A 24,313-nucleotide genomic window follows, 5' to 3' on the forward strand; every position below is an offset into this window, starting at 1 on the left:
CATATACTAGGATCATGCACATGATACTAGTGTATGTTAGTACCTCCACAATGTATAGTATTATAGCTTGGTAGTATCGTATAAGACTAGGCACAATGGATAGTAACATACACATATCCCTAGACTATGTTACTACCTTCATAGTGGGTAGTAATTTAAGTGTGGTAACATGCAAAGATTCATTTATTAGGTTATAGACTCATATTGCATTGGGACATGTGATGTTACAGTAACTAGCTAAGTTACTACAATTACCTCTCTCTTCATTAACTCATTGACACATGAGCAAATCTGCTGAGTTGGACTCGATGTTACCGCTGAAGTTACTCCCACTGTGGCTAGTCTTAGCATCATTTACTCAATCCTCCCTCTCTTCATTTAATTCTGTGCCACCTCAACAAAATTACCTACTCCCTCCATTCCACAATGTAGTGCACCCGCGCTCCCCGAGATCTAAATTTGATCATGAATTTAACCAACGAGATCGATTGCGGCGGGGAGCAAAATTTTGTATCGGTATTATGGAATGGAGGGAGTACTATCCGCTTGGCACGAGCCTTAGGGCTAAGCACAAGAGCATGAAAAGTATTTTTCTCTCCCATACCACAAATCGAACACATACCTGAGTTGGACCGGTGATGCGTAACTTTATTAACATGTACAACTAAGCTATTATAAGCGGCATGCCACACAAAAATTCTAATCTCTGGTGTATTAGATTTTGTAAAGACATAGGTTTGATCAAGAATTATTCACCAGTAAATTCTTTAAAAAGAAGCTACCAATATAAATTTCATGACATGTAGATCACATAGTATTAATCAAGGTTGTTACAATCGCGGTTCTATTATACGATTCTACGACTCTACAATCCAGACTAACACCTCGGATTTTACGATTTTAGTTCATAGAATCTACGTTTCTACAACATTGATAGTTAAGATTCTATGATTTGCTACCCTACCATCAGACCTCCGATCTAATTCAAAATCATGATTCGGACAACCTTGGTATTAATAATAAAAAATATTCAATTGCTTGTCTTAGCAAAATACATAAGAAATGGAGGGAGTAGAGGGCTAAACAAGGTGCAAGCCAAAAACGAGATGTACCTGTTAAAGTAATGATGTAAAAGAAATGCTGGAACTTTTTTGATAGGAAATAATGGAATTTTAGGATATCTACGTCACCACCGAATCTAAAGATGCAAACCTAACATGTGGTTTTGGCCCTGGAGAAGTAGATCCTACCAAACTTTCAAGCAAGCTTCGACATGAACTCACTGAACCTAGCCATCAAGTCATGTTATTTACAGTTGCATCGATAATTTTTGGGACTGGCTATATGCCAGTCGACTGAAATCTCAATTTAGGTCAGTATTCTTCTTCGCCCTTGATCTCTGATCTAATGTCCGTCATGTCATCTTTCACCTTCAACCATTTTCTAAAAACAGATCACAGGCACAACGCCACATCTTCTTCCTCCCGATGCCTTCTTCCAACCGCCCAACGGACCGCCGGCCAGCACCACCCTGCAGCCGACGGCGCTCCTACGCAGCCTCGCCACCCGCTCTCCCTGGAACCTACTCCCACCGCCGTGCTGCTGCCGTCCCTGACCATCCCTCTAGCCCCGATACCGACAGAGATTTCCTCAACGAACTTGCACCATCGTTGTGCTGCCGCCCCACCGCCGCCGTGTTGTTGCCCTCGCCCCCTACCAACAATAGATGATGGGGTAGCCCTCCAGTGAGCTCCTTCCTTCTCCTTCCTTCCCTCCAGCGAACTTCTTCGCCCTTCGCAAAATCAACTGATCCAAATTAGATTTCAGGCGACTAATGTTTAGCTATTGTGATAATTTTTCCACCTAAATCCCTACATCAAATTGCACTTAAATTTACTTGCTTTTTACGTAACCGCGTGGGAAATGGGCTCAACGTTACTTAAAGTTAGGCTCTCGACAGAGCCATGTTCTCCCCAAAAACCCTTTGTGGCGTGTCCAATGTCATGATAATCGGCCCCGGCCGGATCGAAGCGGGGAATAGCCATCTTAAAAATGTAAGTATGTACACCTTGAATTCATATTTAACCTAGGGTCTGTCTACGTATCAGTCGACTGAGACTTCACGAAGTCTCAGCCGGCTGACGTCACCCATGCAGATTAGGCCTGTTGATCAGCTCTCCCTCTCCTGGACTGTATTCGTCCTGGCTTCTGGGCTTTTTTCTTTATTTTCCTGCTTTTTTTGGCTGGGCTTTATTAATTTGTTTGTTCTGATTGGGTCGGGCTCGCCTATGAAAATATTTTTTACCAACACATATGAAAAAAGCTATTGAACAAAAAAAGGAACAAAATAGAGCCCAGCAAATAGAGACAAGAAACTGTATGCTAAATTGAACGGTGCTGTCCATGGTTCATGGAGTTGATCACAGGAACTTATGGATGTTTTTTCAGCAAGTCAACTAGCAACTTACATAGACATCAAGTAGCTAGTTAACAAAATTCATGCATTAGCTATTTTAAAACTACAGCAAAAAAGGCATGGAGACATGGCAACACAACAAGTTAAAGATCATGTGTTTCCTAGTTAACGTCCTGTATCAACTACTAAAACTCTAGAAGAAATATGAATATATTTAGAGGTTACAAACCAGTGTAGGCAAGCCCTCCGACACTTCCGTGTACGTGATTTCTACATGATATCCTCCCTCTCCTGACTCTATATCTTCAACACACTGCTCTTTGCCTTTTGCATTTCTTTTGCTCAGGGTCGCATCCTTCGTCATCCATGTCAGTGTCTGTGCACTGTTGTATTCATAAATGTATATGATACATTAGTGTTGAAAACAAGTTTAAAAAAAGAGGGGGTAGGACAAAGTATGACAAAGAAGAAGCTAAAATCATGGCACTAGCTAGAAGAGAATTTCTACTACTAGTTTGTAAATCAGCATTTCATGGCCCCCTGGTGCACAAAAAAATGCTAGCGACACTATCTCTGGGATTGAACACATGCACATTTAAAAAAACCTGAACAGAAAAAAAACAATCTGAACATATATCCAGCAGCTACTAGTTGTGATCTATGTTATGTAAAACATTCATCCCAACACACACGCGCGCACAAAGCCCGGGATTGGGTAGCCAGCTTTTACAAATGATTTGATGTTTGTTATCTCAAGCAGGGCTTTGTCAAGCCTACAAAAAATCTGGCTAGCGTAACAAAGACACCATCGTTGTCATTATAGTAAACAAAAACTGAACCTGGAACAGGCATACACATTGTCTCGACTCTACTTCAGGAATATACAAACTTTAGTGATTGCTTGAGTTAAAAAAACAAGTCAAAAAATATATAATCATTCCCCCGGGATCCCACAATGTCATCGCCCCTCAAACATCTCCCAAATCATGTCCACCCCTCCCCACTCCCCCGAGCAACTGATCTGCTTCTAGTATTTGAAAATGTAAGCATGCATCGACACACAGCAAAAACAGTCACCAAAAATTACAGCCCCCGTCAGCACACATGACATCACATCCATGTTGACCGCAGAAAAAAGAGAGGACTTAGTGCTACTGTAGTTAGCAAGTGTCCGTTTGAAAAAAGAGTGTTGTGGAAGCACATAAGGTTGATGCCAAGTTAAACTTAAGCAATACGCACCATGCAGATATATTTTGGTCCATTTTCATTCTTTAAACAAAAGCCTTCCTACCAAATACCACTGCTAACAATCCCTCTAATTCAGCTACAAACTCAACAAGACTATTCCTGCAAAAACTACTACACGGTTTCAGAGAACTAAAAAAAAAGACAAACAAACACACATTCAGGTTAACTCAGGTGAAAAGAACTCTCTGCAAAATCCAGCTTCACCAGGGACTTCTCGACCTAAAAATAATCAAAAGAGGAACTATTTGTACTTAATGAACCCATCTCTAGCAGTACATTTGCAATTAGGATATTGGGAAAACAAAATCAAAACGAAAGTAAGGTGCAGATCCAAAAAAAACAATGCGTGAGCTTACTCTGAATAAACATCATGCTTACATGCGTCAGGTTTTGGATGGATTTGAAATTCGAAATCAAAAGCTAGTCTCACCTCTAGCTGCTTAGGTTAGTACAACAATGGTCTCACCTTTTTTGCATGACTAATGTCGGACATGCAACTGTCTCCCTTCTCCTCGTCGCCCCCTCCTCCTGACAAAACAAAGGCGAGTTGCAACCAGGTTAGAAAACATGCATATGTGGTTGGGGGCGTCGCTTGCAGTTACATGGCTAGCGTCAAACATGTAACTGCCCCCATCTCCCTGCCACCCCTCTGACAAAACAATACCTAGTCGCAACCATGTTGGAAGACATGCAATTGCAATCGAGGGTGATGCTTGCAGTTGCATAACTAGTGTCGGACATGCAACTATCCCCCCTCTCACCATCGTCCCCTTCAACAAAACCCAGTTGCAACCATGTTGGAAGACATGTAGTTGTAGTCAGAAGCGACACTTGCAGTTGCATGCCTAGTGTCAGAGATGCAACTTACACATTCCATCAAAACAAAAAGGCCAGTTGCGACTACATTGGAAGGCATGCAGTTGCAGTCCGGGGTTGACAATAGCAGTTGGATGCCTAGAGTCGAACATGCAACTCCCACTTTCCCACAAAACAAAAAGACCAGTTGCGATCACGTTGGAGAGTTGTGACCGTGGGTAATAATAGCAGTTGCATGCCTATTACTGGACATGCAACTACCACCACCACCCCCCCCCCCCCCCCCCCCCGCCCCCCGACTTGCAACTACCTCACCGACTGCCTCCCTCCGACAAAAAAACAAGGCCAGTTGTGGTCGGTAGGGAGACATGCAAATGCAGTTGTGCCGACACTTGCAGTTGCAAGCCTACTGTTGGACATGCAATTGCAACCATGTTGGAAGGCATGCATTTGCAGTCGGGCTGACAATTTCTATTGCATGCCTACATGGAACTCCCACCTCCCCACAAACAAAAAGGACCAGTTGCAAGGCATGCAGTAGCAGTCCATGGTGGCAATTGCAATTGGATGCCTAGAATCATACATGCGACTCCCACCACCCCACAATACAAAAAGACTAGTTGCGACCATGTTGGGAGAGTTGCAGTCGGAGGTAATGTTGTAGTTGCATGCTTAGTACTCGACTTGTAACCCCCCCCCCCGACTTGCAACTACCTCACCCCCGCCGCCCTCCTACAAAAACACAAGACTAGTTGTGGTTGGTAGGGACACATGCAAATGCACTTGGGGTCGACACCTACAGTTGCAAGCCTACTGCCGAACATGCAGTTGCAACCATGTTGGAAAGCATGTAGTTGCATGCCTAATATTGGACATGCAACTCCCACCTTCCAACAAAACAAAACAACCAGTTGCAACCATGTTGGAAGGCATGCAGTTGCAGTCCGGTGGTGACAGTTGCAATTGCATGCCTAGTATCAGACTTGCAACTCCCACCTTCCCACAAACAAATAGACCAGTGGCGACCATGTTGGGAGATTTTAGATGCAATCGGGGGTGACAGTGGCAGTTGCATGCCTAGTACTGGACTTGCAACTACCTCACCCCCGCCGCCCTCCAACAAAAATGCAAGGCCGGTTCGGGTTGGTAGGGAGACATGCAAATGCAGTTGGGGGCAACACTTGCTGTCGGACATGCAGTTGCAAACATGTTGGAAGGCATGCAGTTGCGGGGTGGGGGTGACAGTTACAGTTGCATGCCTAGTATCAGACATGCAACTCCCACCTTCCAACAAAACAAAAGGACTAGTTGCGACCACTTTGAAAGGCGTGCAGTTCGCAGTCGGGGGTGACGACTACAGTTGCATGCCTAGTATGACACATGCAACTCCTACTTTCCAACAAAACAAAAAGACTAGTTGCAACAACATTAGCAGTGGTGCAATTGCAGTTGCGGGTGACAGTTGCAGTTGCATGCCTAGCACTACACTTGCAATTACCCCCTCCCCCGACTTGCAACTAACTCACCTCCAATCTCTCTTTCCCCCTCCAACAGAAACACAAAGCCGGTTGCAGTCAGTAGGGAGACATGCAGTAATAGTTGGGCGCGACACCTGTAGTTGCAAGCTACTATCGGACATGCGGTTGCAGTCATGGGTGACAGTTGCATGCCTAGTATCGGACATGCAACTACCCCCCATTTGCAACTACCTCACCCCCTCTTTCCTCCACCACCCTACGACAAAAACACATGGCCTATTCTGGTCGGTAGGAAGATATGCAATTACAGTTGGGCATGAGACTTGTAGTTGCAAGCCAACTAACGAACATGCGGTTGTAATCGGTGGTCACAGTTGTAGTTGCATGCCCAGTATCGGTCATGCAATTCCCCAAAAAAACTAGTTGCATCCCTTGTTGGAAGGCATGCAATTGCAGTTGGGTTGTGACCATTGCAAGTGCATGCCTACTACTGGACATGCAAATGCCCTCCTCCTCAGACTTACAACTACCCTACTCCTCACCCTATGACAAGAAAGGCCTGGGAAAATACAACAAAAACCTACAAAAGCCCCTAGCTGTGGGTCGAGGGTTGAGTTGGCATTGGGTCGGGCCCCCAAGGGTGCAAGTGCAACTACAAAATCCCGGGGAAAAGCTCCCGGGTTGTGAGTCAAGCGTTGACTAGCAACTTGGGCACCTACAAAATCCTAGGAAAAAGCTCCCAGGATGTGAGTCAAAAGGTTGACTTGCAACTCAGGCTACTACAGAAATGTATGAAAAAGCCCCTAGTTGTGAGTCGAGGGGTGACTTGCAAATTAGGGGCAACTACAAAAACCTATGAAAAAAAATCCTAGTTGTGAGTCAAGGGTTGACTTGCAACTAGGGCAGTTACAAAACCTATGAAAAGTCTCCCTAGGAGCATGTCGATACTTGACATGCAACTAGGTCGGGGGCTTGGGGTGCAACTACAAAAGCCTACGAAAAACAACTGTGAGTCAAGGGTTGACTTCCAACTGCCCCCCCCCCCCCCCCACACACACACAAACTATGAAAAAAGCCTAGTTGAGTGCCAATAGTTGACATGCAACTGGGAGCAGGGTCCCAGGGTGCAACTACAAAACTACAAAAAGCCCCAAATTAAGAGTCGAGGGTTGAACTGTAAGACAATTATGAGTGTTCTATCAAACTGTCATTCCTAAAAAAACCTCTCCAGGGAAAAAGAATGTAAAATGTGTATTATAACAAAAAAGCATAGTAAAAAATCTAACAAAAACAAGTAAAACAATTTCAGATTTTTACTTGAAGTATACCGAAAACAAAAAAGAAAAGCTGAAAACTGGAAAACATGTACATCCTTACTTGAAAAAATGCAGTTCAGAGTTACAAAAACTAAAAACCCTACAAAAAGCTTAAAGTTCATATTTTCAGTTCAGATTTGAATTATGTATTTGGTTTGCCACAAACGTCACCTTCGCTCCCATCATGTTGTTGAAACGGACCCTTTCATTGCATGGCACAACCTATTTTGGTTGAACACAAAAAAGCAAAGAACAAAAGTTAGTAGTGGTGTCATGACAAAGACTAATATAAAAAGAAACAAAGGATAAAAAATGAGAAAATATATTAAAAAAAAAGAAGCTAGTGAGTTACCCCTGCGTTTTTGAAGTGCTCCTATACATACATGCTGAAACCGCTTCCCTCACTCTCATAGTTGCAATGGTTTAAACAAACTCCACAAGCCATCTCCTGTGCGCATAAAAAAGAAGCAAAAAAGAAAATAATTAAATGGGTAATTCACTAACAACACAAATACGAAAAAAATTAAAAAACTGGATTCAGAAAAGCATAACTAGAAAATGAATAATTGCAAAACATCTAGATTTCAGCATTTATTCCTGTAGGTTTATGACTGTGTGAACCCAAACCCTGCTTACCAGATGCTAAGTGCCATTATTTACACAACAAAAAAGAACTACTCCTGCCCCTAATTAATCTAATGCGCCATTATTTGCTCGCACATGCCCCTAGTAGCAGTGGTGACAAACTACTAGGGGCATGTGCCAGCAAATATCCCTGCTGTGTTAGCACTCAGCAGAAACAACAGCGGGATCAAGTTGTCAAAAAAAAAGAATGACTAGTAGAGGTTATATCCTAACAAAAGGTCAACTTAAGCACCCTAAAAACACATGCTCCTCCTGTATAGAAGCGTGGAAGAACGGGCTTAATTAATATTTGTTCTCCTGCAAACGAAGTCCCCCTGATTTAATGACTCTCAAAAAGTCATAGCATAAAAATAGCAGTACTGGCAGTACTTTTGCTCAATACTATTCCAGATCTTCTCGGCCAAAGATCCTAATTAATCTCTAAGTACCTACAAAGCAAAAAAAGATTAGTAGTACTCGTAGTACTAATTATGGTCCTACACATGTATAGATCAATCAGGTCAGCTCTAGTGCTGTTGAGCTTTTGCACCTGCACAAAACTGTAAAAAACCAGTACCACACCAGAAAAATGGGTTTGAGTAAAAATATGAAAATTTAAAAATCAACATGCCACTGCTAGTGATGGGTTCAGTAATCATTATCTTGATTCCATAGAAAAAATTAGAGCATGGTACTGATTCTAGGGTTCAGCAAAATCTGAAAAACAAAAAAAATGATACTCCTAGAAAATACGTTCAGTAATCATTCTCTTTGACTCCTTAGAAAGATTTGAACATGCTATTGATTAATAGGGTTTCAGCAAAAATCTGAAAAAACAAAAAAATACAAGCCCACTCCTAGTGATAGGTTCAGTAATAATCTCTTGTTTCCAGAGAATGGCTTCAAAACAAGCTACTGATTAATAGGGTGTCAGCAAAATCTGAAAAAAAAAACATGTCACTCCTAGTGATAGGTTCAGTATTAATCCTCTTGTTTCCACATAATGATTTAAACATGCTACTGATTGCACAAGGGTTTCGGCAATCTGAAAAAAAAATCAAACAAAAAATGGACGCACTACATACCACTGCTTGAAGAAAAAGGACACGAAAAAAGGACTAAATCTGGGAGGGATTCCATGCTTCAAGCTAGTAATCTAGACTTGATCCAAACAAAAAAAATGGAACCCAATCCCCTCAGATCTGAAGCAGAGCGCCAACAAAGAAACAAAAAAATTGGAGGAAAGAGGGTAACACTTACTCCACTAGCAGCATCGCCCAGGCTCTCGCTGGCCGTTCAGGAGCAAAGGCGATTTCTTTCGTTCCACCGCAGAGATCTTTGGCTTTTTTGACAGAGAAAGAACAGAGAGATAGAGGAAGAAATGGACTGATTACTGGCCACGGGGTGCTCTCGGCCGCCGCTTCCCATTCCATTTCTTTACTGCGGCCAGAAAAACAAGACAGTAAAAAAAAGAACAAACAAACAAAAAGGCCCACCCTAGCACCTGTCCAGCCCACAAAAGGCAAGCGCGATGACGCTCTGACTAAAAAAAAAGAAAAACGGGCCGGTCGGCGCTTTATATAGGCCAAAACATAGGATAAAGCACCCAACACGAATCTTGAAACGACCAAAGCATCCAATGGCTAGCTCGTCGACTGAGACTTCTCAGTCGACTGAGATTTAGCAGTTCCGTTTAACCTATGCCTAGCTCGAGTATATACTGCTAATTCTAACCAACGGCAGCTGCCGCTGCCTTCTTCTTGTACTTGAAGGTAACGGCGAAGAAGACGTACACCACAAGCTCGAGCGCGCTGAGCGCGGCGATGAGCCAGTAGAAGTAGTCGAGGTGGCCGCGGTTGAGATTGTTGGAGAACCAGCTCGGCCCCCTCTCCGACGTCCACTTGTCGATGCCCGACACGAGGCCGCTGCTGATGAAGCTGCCGATGCCGAAGATGCTGAGGTAGAGCGCCAGCCCGATGCTGCGCAGCTTGTCGGGCACCTGGTCGTAGAAGAACTCCTGCAGGCCGACCATGGTGAACACGTCCGCCGCGCCGAACAGCACGTACTGCGGCACCATCCACCACAGGCTCATCGGGACCGGCACCCTGGGCAGGTCCGCCAGGCCGGCGTCCGCCGCGATCCGGAGCCGGCGCGTCTCCACCAGCGCCGCCACCACCATGGACACGAGCGAGAGCACCATCCCGACGCCGATGCGCTGCAGCATGGTGATCCCCGAGGAGACGCCCGTGCAGCGGCGCGCCAGCGGCACGATGGCGCGGTCGTAGATGGGCATGAAGACCACGATGGTGATGCTGATGAAGCTCTGCAGCGCCGCCGGTGGCACCTGGACCCGCTTGCCCACGTGCCGGTCCAGGGTCGCCGCCTGCTTCGTGAAGAACGTGGACGACTGGGAGAACGCCACGGCGTAGATCAGGCACGTCGCCCAGATCGGGAACAGCCGGAGGACGCCCTTGACTTCCTCGACGAGGTCCGCGTTTCTGATCACCACTCCCTGCTCCTCCTCGTCGACCTGAGCACTGCAAATTTTGGTGAAAGCATATCAATGTCCACGTCGGGTTCTTGCATTCCATCGACCGAACACGCTGTCAAACACTTCGAATTACCTGTATTCCGGCGCCTGTGTTGCGGGTCGACGGCCTTCATGCGAATCGGAGACTGCAAGGGGACTCGACTTCCGCCGTCTGCTCCGCCACGCCCCAAAAGCCTCGCCGGCACGAGCGAACAGGCTCCGCTGCTTGCCGTCGGAGGCGTAGTAGCGGTACGTGGGGGCGCCGAGCAAGAAGACGGCGAGTGCGCAGAGCATCACGACGCAGGGGATGCCGAAGCCGAGGCCCCAGCCGATGTTGTCCTGGATGTAGCTGAGGAACACGAGCGTGACGGCGGTGCCGGCGCATATGCCGAAGTACCACCAGTTGAAGAAGGAGCTCCGGGAGACGGCCTCCCGCGGGTGGCTCGCGTCGAACTGGTCGGCGCCGAAGGCCTGGACGCACGGCTTGTGCCCGCCCTGCGCCAGGGCCACCAGGTAGAGGGAGGTGTAGAACGCGGCCATCTGCAGACCGGACGGCGGCGGGCAGGGCGTGCCGCCGTCGGTGTTACTGCATTTGTGATTGCCGGGGGAGAGCAATGTCGAGAGAGCCAGCATTCCTAAACCCTGCACGCAGTTTCAGAGTGAGAAATTTAGAAATGTGATGCATACGATCCTGTCTCGTGAATCAAACATCGGAAAAAGAAGAGCAGAGTGAAATTGCGTCCTCCCAAAATTATACAGTACTCCTTCCGTTCATAAGTATACATCTTTTTATAGATTCCAATATAGACTACGGAGCAAAATAAGTGAATCTATACTTTAAAATGCATTTATATACATTTGTATGTAGTCTTTATTGAAATCTCTGAAAGGTCTATATTTAGTAAGAGAGGGAGTATAAGATGTTTATAGACAACAAACCGAAACAAGTGAACAAAAACACAAAACCGTCTCTATATACTCCCACCGTCCCATTATATAAGACGGTTTTTGCCACTACACTAGCTAGTGGCAAAAAACATTTTACACTATGAGATGGAGAGACATCAAATTCAAGAATAGTTAAAACAATCCTATATTTGTGAATAAAGGGAGTACTACTTATTATTATTCATGCCTCTTATCAAGCGAGGCCTGGGCCGGTCAAGCACTGCACCTGCCGCGTGTTTTTTTCTTTGTAGTTTTCTTATCGGTATTCACTGTTTGCATTGATTACTTTGGGTCTTTTTATTTTTCTCTGTTTTCTCGTTTTTACTTATTTTTAAAGTTTTCTTTGTTTTTTCTTCTGCTTTCATCTGGTTTGCCCTTTTAAAAAGATCAACACAGGTCTGCAATTTTTCATACACAATGTATATTTTTTATGAGAACATTTATTACTCACATTTAACATTTTTTAAGTTCATGATTAACATTTTTTTCAGAATGTATGTTTTGATATCTATTTTTACATACACATTATACATTTTTTATATATGTCTACAATATTTTTTGCACGTTTAACGTTTTTAATACATAATTATAGTTAAAAAAACATGTTTTGAACATTTTTTCAAAGATGTTTTAAAACATTACTTCAAATGGTATAAAATTGTAAACTATCAGATTTTTCACATCGTATCAAGAGATCTTAAATATGTCACAAACATATTTTTGAAACTCATGAACATTTTTTAAATGTAACATATTGATATGAAACTTTGTTTTTGAATTACAAAAACATGTTTTACATTATATAAACATTTTTTTACAATTATGTAGATTATTTTTGAAACATGTGAACATTTTTTATATGTCAGAAATAGTTTTTTGGAATACTATCAACATTATTTTACAATTTCGCTAACAAATTGTTAAAGCGCGTTAACATTTTTCTTATTCATACTTAACATTTTCAAAAGGGTAACTAAACTTTTTTGTTGGAATATATTTATTTGGAATGTCGCAAAATATAAACAGAAGTGAAAAGAATGAGACCGGGCAACTAACACTATTGGGCAGGCCCAATTAGCACGTTTCCTAAGGCAAGAGTCTCACTCTAAATGAGACAAAGACGCACTGTTTGACGAAGTTTACCCTAACCAAAATCCCATCAACAAGCAATAGGTCACCTACTTTCTCCTCTGTCCCAATAAGAAAAAAACAACCCCCCCACTCAAGAAGAAACAGACAGACTATATGTTCGACCGCCTGATTTTTTTCCGCGTTAGTTGACTTCCCCAGAGTATGTTTCTTCTCCTCTCTTTTTCTTTCTCTTGCCGCAGAGTTGTTTTGATGCCAGTCGTGCTGCCTGCCACCACCACCCATGACCGGCGGCCCTGCCACGTATGCCTCACCGCCCCAGCCTTCCTAAGTTGTCTGTCGTCGCTCCCGACCACCCTTCCAACCTTGTTGTCTTCCGGATTGGATTTGAACCAATCAACCTCGGACTCCTCTCTACTGGTGAAGCCATTGCCACACGTCCCCGGCTTCTAGTCACTCCCGGTTTGGCCTAACCGCGGCACTCAAAAATATTATGGGTTGGGCAAGTCCACGTTGGCCCTTGAGAAGCTTCGGCATTGCTCTCACCAATCATATTTTCAAGCAGTGGCGGAGGCACATGGGGGGCCCAGCCAAGGCCCGGGCCCACCCCAACATCTTAATTTCCTTGGTAATATGCATATAAACAGTGACATTTTTTTACTGTTACCTACAGCCGGCCCTCCCGAACATCCAATTATATGCATTCCTGCCTCCGCCACTGTTTTCAAGCACCTGTTGCTCAACTTTTTTTTTTCAAGCATCTTACATATAGCACACAAAATGCAAAAGAAGGGAATATAAACCCTACTCCGTTAAACACAACGCATCAGTGGACACTTGGATGAAAGAAGTTGGATTCCACCACAAATTTCATGTCCGATTTTTCACCATGGAAAATCAAATATTTTTCATGTTTGCAGCGCCTGAAATATTCTCAATCCACTTTCTGTTAGACAATTGTCGTGCTTACAAATTAAAATTGTCATCACGACGCCAAAATAAATTTTCATTAAAAACGTCCGATTTTTTATGTCTGAAAATCTGGCGTGTTTCCGAAGAAGCTTGTGCAACTCGTGGACGTGGACGTGTGCCGCCGGTGAATGTTATCTTTCCTCGAGTAGTCCGCATGTGCATGCACCCTCGACCACTCAGCTGTCATCAGATTTGTGACCACTCGCCCAATCTCAACAACCCAAATAATTCACCATAATTTAACATCCAACTTGCGGTCAAATTCAAGCTAGAATCTATAGCGAACTGGACCAGAATATCTCAGGCGCTGCAAACATAAATGGCCACGAGCCCACGACCGATTCAAGCACGCCACCACCGAAATGTCCGACTGACACTGGGTCCGGCACCGTGAACTTCTGAGGCAATGGTGGTAATTGCTCGAGGCAAAAAAAAGAAATGACTGGTTTTGCGCCGGCCGTTACGTGCGTACCAGGATGTAGAGCAGGGAGGCGATGAGGATGGTGCGGTAGCGGCCGAGGCAGGAGTCGGCGAGGGCGGCGCCGAGCAGCGGCAGCAGCTGCGCCACGCCGTTCCAGGCGTTGATGGCGGCCGCGGCCTTGGCGTTGCTCTCGCCCAGCGGCCCCGTCAGGTAGCTGATCAGGTTCGCCGACACCCCGTAGAACGAGAACCGCTCCGCGATCTCCACCGCTGCACCCCCCCGTTCCGATCCCGATCATCACCACGCACACAAATCTAAACGAAATTGTTGGGCTGCTGCATGTGTATTGTACTGTGTATGCACTTGCCTATGATGAAGAGCGCCGACCGCCAGCGGCCGGTGGAGGCGCGGGGGGCCGGCCGGCCGCGGTGGTCCACCGCCGCGACGTCGATGCCGTCGTCTTCTTCCGTCATGCCGTCGCCGTCGGCGCGCGCGAGCAGAGGGTCGGAGTCGGAGCTGGAAGGCATCGTGGCTCTATATGGAACGGACTGATTCCGGCGCCAGGAAAATCAGGGTAGCCGGAGCAGAGCTGGCGTTGACGCCCGGTAGTCAGAAAATACGGCGTGGGGGCACGTTGTGGACGGACGATCTCGCACGCCAGTCGAGGGAGATCGCGTCAACGCTCGAGCGGCCGGTGCTGTAGCCTCGTCGGCGGCGGCTACCAATTAGAGTGGGAGTAAGGAGAGGATAAATGGCTATGGCCGATGAACTGTGGGTATGATATAGACTCCAGGTAGAGAGGGGCGCATAGAATACGGATCCCATCGCCATCGCGTCGCCACATGGGACAAACGGGCGGCCACATGCGGCGGCCAACTGCACATGTGCAGGACTTGACACCGTCACTGGGTCAGCTCGACCACATATGGAAGCCCGGTAAGTAGAAAAGAAATGCATCCTGAGTCCAGTTTGTACAAAACCTAATCTTTTTGCAGATGATAGGGAGCGTCAGTGCTATATGTCGCCCATACGAATTTCTAGTAGGAACCGCCTACAGGTGATAACTAGCGGACCGGCCTATTAGCGCGGTTTGCTCGCTCCGCGCTGTAGGTTCGAACAGCTACGGTCACGGTGTACGTTTTTAGAGCGCACGTGAAACATTTTTCTCATACACGCTGGCAATTTTTCAAATGCATGATGTATATTTTATTAAATACATGTTTTGAACACATTTTCGAAAACATAGTGATATTTTCTAAATACACATTGTATATTTTTTAATGGCAATAAAAAATTAAAGTGCGCAACATTTCTATACATAGTAGAAACATCTTTGAAAATGTCGTGTACATTTTTATACATAGTAGAAACATCTTTGAAAATTTCATGTACATTTGTTAATGGGAATAAAATTAACAAACCTAAAACTATTTTTACATTGTGTATAGCATTTTAATAAACTTCAAGAACCTTTTTTTTGAAATGCATGAATATTTCCGTAAAATGCAACGTATATTTTCTAATGGTATGGAACTTTTTTTACATTATAGAATTCTTTTAAACGATCTCATATATTATTTTGAAATGCGGGAACACCTTTTATTGTTACAAATATATTTTTACGCTATCAACATCTTTTCAGAACGGCACTAACATTTATTAAAATTCGTACTTCTAAATTTCTTAAATAAATTTTTGTTTTCTAAATATATGCTTTTAAATTATAACTAAAATTAGAAAAGATAAACATATTGTGTGACACCAGCATGACGACCCACGTCCAACTGGGCCGACCCACCACCACGCCTTGTAGCCGAGGCACCCGTCTTCTTCCTTGCAGTAGGCAGCACAATCATGCCCAACAGGGAAACCTCTACTGAAGCATTGCTGTGGCCCCAAATCACGCAAGGTGGCACTTCAGTCGCGAAGGCTATATCTCGCTTATACTATGAGTATAGCTTCCGTCTTGTTGAAAGTTTTTCTACCCCCCGTCTTAAACTCCGTCGGCCCGTTTAATTTTTTTTTCGATCGTCAGCAATCGTTGTTGCTTCGTTGGTGATTTTTTAGGTCGATGTCTTTGTTCGGTTGTTACTAGGTGGTGTTGATGCGTTTTTTCAATTTTTTTTCCTTTTCTTCTTCGTCTTTTCTATTTTTTGTTTGGTTTTCACATTTCTTCTTAGGGTCTTCCCTCGTTATACTTTGATTTTTTCTTCCATTTTTTCTTTCTTTCGTGGTTTTCATCGTTTTTCTTTTCTTTCTCATTTTCCTTCTTTTTTTCTTCTGTTTTTTGTTGCTTTCTTCGATTTCAATGGTTTTATTTTGTTTTTCTTTGTTTATTTATTGGTTTTCAATGTTCTTCATTCTTTTTGCACTTGTTTCTTCGGATTCGTTTTTTGTCTCCTTTTTTCTTTAGTTTCTTTTTTGGATTTCATTATTTTTATAAATTTTCTTTGTTTCTATTGGTTTTCATTCTGCATTTTTGTATACGTGAAGAACGTTTTAATACATGATTAATATTTTTCAACTACAAGTTTAACATTTTTTAATAAATGATCAACATTTTTATACATATTTTTTAACATTTTTCAAGTGCTTCATTAACATTTTTCATCTGCAAGATTAACATTATTTGAATACATGGTTAACATTTTCTCTAAACACATTTCAACATTTTTGTATGGTAGATTAACATTTTCGAACACAGGGTTAACATATTTTTAATACATCTAACATTTTTCAAATACAAGTTTAACATTTTATGAATACGTGTGTCAACATTTTTTCTATACACATTTAATATTTTTTTAAAAATTTATTAGTATTTTTCAAATACCCATTTAATTTTTTTTACAAATGCTTGATCAATTTTTTTCAAATACGTGATCAATTTTGTTTGTGCATACTATATATATTTTGTATAATTTTTCATATACATGAGAAACATTTTATTTATACACATTTAACATTTTTAAATGCTTGATTACATTTTTCTAAATATTTTATTTAGTTTTTTTGTAATATACATATTTAGAATATTTGAAAGTACAAAAGAAAGTTTAAAAAAGTAAAAAAGAAACAACAAGGTCATGGCCTTCCGCACGCCTGCGCCGGTCAGTTTATGTAAGACCTGGCACGAGAGGACACTAGGTCTCATTATAAGCAATATTTTTTTTGAGAAAAAAACTATATAAGCGATACATAGTGCTGCCCCCACATCGTCTGCCAACATGTTGCCAAAGCGCCGGCACGGATGGCCATAGGTCACGGCCCAAAATAGCACTCCATCGCGCTTGCTGCTCGCTACTGGCCTGATTGTGTGTGTGTGTGTGTGTGTGTGTGTGTGTGTGTGTGTGATGTTTTCGCAGGCTAATGTAAGTTCACTCGCTACTTAGAAAAACAAGCTACCATTTTATTATGCATTCAAGAAAATCACGAACTTGATTGCTTTCAAGGGTTTTAAAACATTCATGAATTTTACAATGTTAATCAAATCAAAGAAAAGTTCATGGATCTGAAAGGTTCACTGATTTGAAAAATGATTCATTGATTTGAAAAAATATTCATAAAATATAAAAATGTTCTAGAATTTCAAAAATATTCTGGAAATTGAAATATGTTCACGGATTTAAAACTTCATGAAATTTGGAAAAATGATCACAAATTTTAAAACATTTCATGGTTTTTTAAAATGTTAATGAATTTTAAAAATATTCATGAATCTGAAAAATAATCATGGATTTAAAAATAATTCACGAGTTAGGAAAAAATTCATGAATTTGTAAAACTTCGTCAATTTTAATAAGTTCATGAATCTGGGAAAATGTTCACGAATTTTTTAAAATGGATCTAAAAACTTGACAATTTTTTGAAAAAAATCATGAAATAAAATGTTTTCAAATTCCAAAAAATATTTGAAAATTTTAAAGAAATACATGTTAAAAATGAAAAGGAAAACGAAAAATTTGAGAAAAGCACGGAGAAAACCAAGGGATTCCCAAGACTATGAGAAATAAAACCGTACATGGGTTGGCCCACATGGGAACTATTTTATAGAAGGTTGTGAGCGCTACCTAGCGATTTGCTACTATTTCGCCCTATAAGTGCAAAATAGGATTTGCCCCAAATTACCAAGTTGTCCAATTGAACGTTAAGATGGTTCTAGGACCACACCCAGTATGGCATGTTCAACCTTCTGAAGCAAGTTTAGATGTGAATAAAAGGTTGAAAGGTTCATCTCCATAAGAAGGGCAGGCAAGAATGGTAAATATGAAAAAATGGTGATATTTTTGTAGCAATTGTGGTCTTCTTGGCCACCGGTACGTGGCACGGGTGAGCATAACAACACCAAGTTCGAATGGAGTCATTTCATATTAGCAGATGAAGGGAGAAGTCGCATGGGGTATGGAGGTGGTCGAGGAAATGGAAATCACATGAGTGCTGGAAGAGGAAGGGGAGGTATGGCTTTTGGCTGAGGTTTTAGAAGGGGTGTGAACCGAGATGATCTTTGGGAAGGAAATAGTAGTGAGAGCAAGTCATGTGATGGGTAGGAGAGTTGGAGGTGGAATGCGGCATACACTCATAAGAAATCGACTGAGGATCAAATATTTTTTGCATCCAAATTATATTGATGTAAATATAGATGAGCAGATGACAGGGTTTGGAGGTTGACTAGAATGTATGGAGAATTCCGATGTGGGGGGGGGGTCGGAAGTATAAAACTTAGGAACATTTGCAGACTCTTCACGCGCACCATAACTTGCCCTGGGTGATTATTGGAGAACTTAATGAAATTCTTTATAATGACGAGAAGGAGGGAGGATCCGAGTCCCGGATCTTATATGAATGCATTCATGAGTATAGTAGACTCTTGTGATTTTAATGATCTTTGGTTATGAAGGCGGAATATTTACCTGGCAGCGAGGAAATATACATGAGCGACTTGATAGAGTTGTAGCAAATACTGAATGGAGGCACATGATAAATGATGCTACCCTTATAAATCTCCAATAGAGTCACTCTGACCACCGAACTTTTTTACTAGTCACCGATCAGGCGAGTCTGATTACCCAGAACGAACCAATGTAAAGATTTCGAGCAAAGTGACTGATACGTCCATTTTGCATCATGTTTTCTTGTTGTTATTTATAATGTTTTTATCCATAATAATGTTTTTTGGAGTAATTCTAATGCCTTTTCTTTCATAATATGCAAGGTATACACAAAGAGGAGAATTCCGGCAGCTGGAAATCTGGACCTGAAAAAGCTACGTCAGGCTACCTGTTCTGCACAACTCCAAATGAGCCGAAACTTCACGAGGATTTTTATGGAATATTTGAGAATTATTGGAGAAAATAACTACCAGAGGGGGCCCACTAGGTTGGCACAACCCATCTGGGCGCGCCAGGGAGCCCAGGCGCGCCCTGGTGGGTTGTGCTCACCCAGCCCCACCTTCGGTGCCCATCTTCTGGTACATAAGTCATTTTGACCTAGAAAAAATAAGGAGAGGACTTTCGGGACGGAGGGCCGCCGCCTCGAGGCGGAACTTGGGCAGGAGCACTTTTGCCCTCCGACGGAGCGATTCTGTCAGGGGAACTTCCCTCCCGGAGGGGGAAATCATCGTTATCATCATCACCAATAACTCTCCCATCTTGGGGAGGGCGATCTCCATCAACATCTTCAACAACACCATCTCCTCTCAAACCCTAGTTCACCTCTTGTGTTCAATCTTGTTACTGAAACTATAGATTTGTGCTTGTGGGTGACTAGGGGCGTGTTTGGTTGCCCGCATCGAGCCCAACCAGGCCCGCGTGGGATGTGTGTGGGCTGTTTGGTTGTCTATTTTTACTATTGGGCCTGCATCACACGGAACTTAAAGCAGCTCTGGGCCTGTCTCACTAGAAACCCATGAATCAGTAGTTTCTCCAGGGCCAGGCCTGAGCGGTGCACGTGGGCGGCGGCTGCACACGCGCGGCCATGCTCGAGAAGCCACGTTGCTTCCCGGAGCACCGGCAGTTATTAGCCTCATCGCTCCCTCTCCCCACTCTTCCCCACTCTCCCAACCCTCACCGGCGGCGGCGGATCGTAGCAGAGGAAGAACACCACCGGAATCCATCACTGGCGGCGGCGGATCGGAGCAGAGGAAGAAGACCACCGGACTCCATCAATGGCAGTAAGCACTTCTATCTCTTCGACCTGCATGCTAGATTCGATCCACGGCGGAGGGGAATGGGGAATATGTAGATAAGCATAGGGGTAGTTCATACAAGTTCATACATGCAAGATCAAAATGCAGAAGGGGGATTGGGGGATTGGAGGATAGGGGGTGGACAACGGACACCGGCTGACCGCGGCAGCCATCACCGGCGTGCGGAGCGGCTGGTCGAGCCTCTGCGCTTCTTCTTCTTCTGCTTCATCGTCGTGCGGGCCGGCGGGGTCGTCGTCGTCGTCCTCGGCGGAGTCGAGGTCGATCTGCCAGGAACGATGGCCTGGCTCCAGCGCCCTTGTTGGCATCTGCACCGCTTCTTCTTCCTCCTCCTTAGACTCCCCGCTGATGACCGCCGGCGGCGCGATAGCCATCTCCCAGTACACTGCGACACGACGGTCATTAGGAGCACAGTAGGTCTTGTACTTGCACCACTTCTTCCTCTGTTTAGGGTTGACGGAGACGGTCTGATTCATGGCCCAGCGAATGATGTCAACTGCCATCACACCCTTCGTTGGGTCAGGAATCAACGTCTTCAGCTCTTCTTTACTGGCCTTCATGAGCACTGCATTTGATTCGTTCTGCATCTTAGGCATGGAGCCGAAGTTCGAGCACACTTCGATGGTGTTCTCGAACTTGGTCCGGTCACCAGCCGTCCACCCGAGGAAGAAGGCCCTCCAGCCAATACCCCAAGGGAAGGGGTTGGCGTTGGAGCTGGAGCTAGAGCTCATGGAGATGGGGAGGAGGAAGGTTGACAGTGAGAGAAGAGGGGGTGGGTAAGTACTGGTGGGCAGGGTGAGTAAATATAGGGGGATGGAGAGGAGGAGAAGAGTGACAGTCATGCCGTTGTAACTACAAGCTCTTCAATTAGCCTTGAACTCCGTGCTGTGTGTGACTCCATGAATTGTGTGCAGATCGAGGGGAGCAATGAGATGGGCACGGAGGTTGACAACAAGGGCAAGCAACCCCTTCACCCAATGCCCGACGAGGTTGTGCTGCCGGCCACCACCGAGGAAGACCCGAAGATGCCTGAGGGTGGCGACGACGAGGGCATGGAGGAGCCCCCCAGCAACAAACGCCGCAACTACGGCCACTACCATCAGGAGGATGGCCCAACTCACTTCTGCAAGGTCATCCTTGCACTGAAACTTGAGTGCATCCCCATGCCCCTGGACTTCACCAAGCACTTCGTCGTCGTGCCGACGGAGTTAAAGCTCAGGAACAACACCGTCTGCTCCTGGAAGGTGACGGTCAAGCTGATGAATAGCAGGATGACCCTGGATCAGGGTTGGGTCACCTACGCAGCCGTTCATCAGATCAAGATCGGCTACATGGTGACGTTCAAGCTCCTCACTCTCGACACCCTCAAGGTCATCATCTTCGACGACGATGGCATTGAGGTCGTCAACAAGTGCGGGAAGCACGACGAAGCCTTCGCCGCCAAGGAGTAGGGCGGGGCTACCTCTTTCCAGCGTACTATCGAGTCTGCTTTGTACATGTCTATGGTTTATGCGTTGAACTGTTATGAAGTGTGGTACTGCTTATATCTGAATTATGCTAGCTGATGCTCTGTTTATACTTTGTTGTGCTTATGATGTGTGCTACCGAAGTGTGGTGGTAACCTCACCAACTAGCCAAAGAGGTTACCACACACCAGGCGTTGCATACAACCAAACACCATGCCTTGTGTTTATCCACTAACATGCAGGCAACCAAACACCAGGCAGTGTGGTTCGTGCCATGCAGGCAACCAAACAACATGCATATGGTGCATTTGACACTGCATTTGCATAGCCAGGTTGGGTGGAGAAGTGTATGCAATGTGGGTACTGTAGCGCACGACAACCAAACACGCCCTAGTAGTGTTGATTACATCTTGTAGTTGATTACTATATGGTTTATTTGGTGGAAGATTATATGTTCAGATCCAATATGCTATATAATACCCCTCTGATCTTGAGCATGTTTATCGTTTGTGAGTAGTTACTTTTGTTCTTGAGGTCACGGGAGAAATCATGTTGCAAGTAATCATGTGAACTTGATATGTGTTCGATATTTTGATAGTATGTATGTTGTGATTCCCTTAGTGGTGTCATGTGAACGTTGACTACCTAACACTTCACCATATCTGGGCCTAAGGGAATGCATTGTGGAGTAGCAATTAGATGATGGGCTGCGAGAGTGAAAGAAGCTTAAACCCCAGTTTATGCGCTATTCCATAAGGGACCGATTGGATCCAAAAGTTTAATGCTATGGTTAGAATTTATTCATAATACTCTTCTCGTAGTTGAGGATGCTTGCGGGAGGGTTAATCATAAGTAGGAGGTTTGTTCAAGTAAGAACAACACCTAAGCACCGGTCCACCAACATATCAAATTATCAAAGTACCGAACACGAATTAAGCCAACATGATGAAAGGGACTAGATGAAATTCCCGTGTACCCTCAAGAACACTTTGCTTATCATAAGAGACCGTTTTGGCCTGTCCTTTGCCTAAAAAGGATTGGGCTACCTTGCTGCACTTTTTTACTACTATCGTTACTTGCTCGTTACAAATTATCTTGCTATCAAACTACTCCACTACTTACAATTTCAGCACTTGCAGAAATTACCTTGCTGAAAACCACTTGTCATTTCCTTCTGCTCCGTGTTGGGTTTGACACTCTTACTTATCGAAAAGAGCTACAATTGATCCCCTATACTTGTGGGTCATCAAGGCTATTTTCTGGCGCTATTGCTAGGGAGTGAAGCGTCTTTGGTAAGTGGAATTTGGTAAGGAAACATTTATATAGTATGCTGAAATTTATTGTCACTTGTTACTATGGAAAAAAAATCCTTTGATGGGTTTGTTTGGGGTATCTTCACCTCGTCCGGAACCACAATTAGTTACTACTCAACCTACTGCACCTACTGAAAATATTGAATATGAAATTCCTTCGGGTATGATAGAACAACTGCTAGCTAATCCTTATGCAGGAGATGGAACCGAACATCCTGATATGCACTTGATATATGTAGAACAACTTTGTGGATTGTTTAAGCTTCCAGGTTGATGACCCACAAGTATAGGGGATCTATCGTAGTCCTTTCGATAAGTAAGAGTGTCAAACCCAACGAGGAGCATAAGGAAATGACAAACGGTTTTCAGTAAGGTATTCTATGCAAGCACTGAAATTATCGGTAACAGATAGTTTTGTGATAAGGTAATTTGTAATGGGTAACAAGTAACAAAAGTAAACAAGGAGCAGCAAGGTGGACCAATCCTTTTTGTAGAAAAGGACAAGCCTGGACAAACTCTTATATAAAGGAAAACGCTCCTGAGGACACATGGGAATTATCGTCAAGCTAGTTTTCATCACGCTCATATAATTCACGTTCGGTACTTTGATAATTTGATATGTGGGTGGACCAGTGCTTGGGTACTGCCCTTACTCGGACAAGCATACCACTTATGATTAACCCCTCCTGTAAGCATCTGCAACTATAAAAGAAGTATTAAGGTAAACCTAACCATAGCATGAAACATATGGATCCAAATCAGCCCCTTACGAAGCAACGCATAAACTAGGGTTTAAGCTTCTGTCACTCTAGCAACCCATCATCTAATTATTACTTCCCAATGCCTTCCCTAGGCCCAAACAATGGTGAAGTGTCATGCATTCAACATTCACATGCCACCACTAGAGGAAAGACAACATACATCTCATCAAAATATCGAACGAATACCAAATTCACATGACTACTTATAGCAAGACTTCTCCCATGTCCTCAGGAACAAACGTAACTACTCACAGATCATATTCATGTTCATAATCATAGGGGTATTAATATGCATAAAGGATCTGAACATATGATCTTCCACAAAATAAACCAACTAGCATCAACTACAAGGAGTAATCAACACTACTAGCAACCCACAGGTACCAATCTGAGGTTTTGGGACAAAGATTGGATACAAGAGACGAACTAGGGTTTAAGAGGAGATGGTGCTGGTGAAGGTGTTGATGGAGATTGACCCCCTCCTAATGAGAGGATCGATGCTGATGATTTCCCCCTCCCGGAGGGATGCTTCCCCGGCAGAACAATTCCGTCGAAGCCCTAGATTGGTTCCGCCAAGGTTCCACCTCGTGGCAGCGACGCTTCGTCCCGAAAGCTTACTTATGATTTTTCCCAAGGCGAAATACTACATATAGCCAAAGATGGGCACCGGAGGCCTGATAGGGGGCCCACAAGACAGGGGGCGCGCCCCCACC

At 44.0% G+C, this 24,313-nt stretch overlaps 2 protein-coding genes across 7 annotated transcripts; one reads left to right on the forward strand and one right to left on the reverse strand.

Annotated features, from left to right (window-relative positions):
- Window positions 1–2,366: 2,366 nt before the first annotated feature.
- LOC125519497 (protein NRT1/ PTR FAMILY 5.10-like) lies at window positions 2,367–14,670 on the reverse strand. Of its 6 annotated transcripts, XR_015604162.1 has the most exons (10): window positions 14,226–14,670; window positions 13,910–14,127; window positions 10,523–11,070; window positions 9,692–10,435; window positions 9,159–9,338; window positions 8,289–8,347; window positions 7,627–7,722; window positions 7,446–7,496; window positions 4,131–4,192; window positions 2,367–2,799 (listed from the first exon to the last, which is right to left on the reverse strand). XR_015604162.1 is itself a non-coding variant. In XM_048684304.2 (4 exons), the coding sequence occupies exons 1-4, from the start codon at window positions 14,383–14,385 to the stop codon at window positions 9,628–9,630; spliced, it is 1,734 nt and encodes a 577-aa protein (XP_048540261.1). In that variant the 5' UTR covers window positions 14,386–14,664; the 3' UTR covers window positions 9,443–9,627. The 6 variants fall into 6 exon arrangements, 1 of the variants encoding a protein (XP_048540261.1); XR_015604158.1 differs by lacking the exon at window positions 8,289–8,347; XR_015604159.1 differs by lacking the exons at window positions 4,131–4,192; window positions 8,289–8,347.
- A 6,289-nt stretch (window positions 14,671–20,959) lies between these two features.
- Window positions 20,960–21,511, forward strand: LOC147991725 (putative B3 domain-containing protein Os03g0621600). The gene has a single exon (XM_087538782.1). It carries the CDS (start codon window positions 20,960–20,962, stop codon window positions 21,509–21,511), a length of 552 nt encoding a protein of 183 aa, XP_087394908.1.
- Window positions 21,512–24,313: the final 2,802 nt, after the last annotated feature.

The sequence above is a fragment of the Triticum urartu genome, chromosome 1A (assembly GCF_056163025.1).
Source record: "Triticum urartu cultivar PI428250 chromosome 1A, HENAU_Tu73, whole genome shotgun sequence".
Lineage (NCBI taxonomy): Eukaryota > Viridiplantae > Streptophyta > Magnoliopsida > Poales > Poaceae > Triticum > Triticum urartu.

Bases quoted from the DNA above. Each gene is read 5' to 3' on its own strand.
- LOC125519497 (XM_048684304.2), bottom strand. From the start codon at position 14,385: ATGCCTTCCAGCTCCGACTCCGACCCTCTGCTCGCGCGCGCCGACGGC. The intron at 14,128-14,225 runs GCAAGTGCATAC...GGGGGGGTGCAG, and splicing joins GTCGGCGCTCTTCATCATAG to CGGTGGAGATCGCGGAGCGG. The intron at 11,071-13,909 runs GTACGCACGTAA...AACTGCGTGCAG, and splicing joins CCTCCCTGCTCTACATCCTG to GGTTTAGGAATGCTGGCTCT.
- LOC147991725 (XM_087538782.1), top strand. From the start codon at position 20,960: ATGAATTGTGTGCAGATCGAGGGGAGCAATGAGATGGGCACGGAGGTT.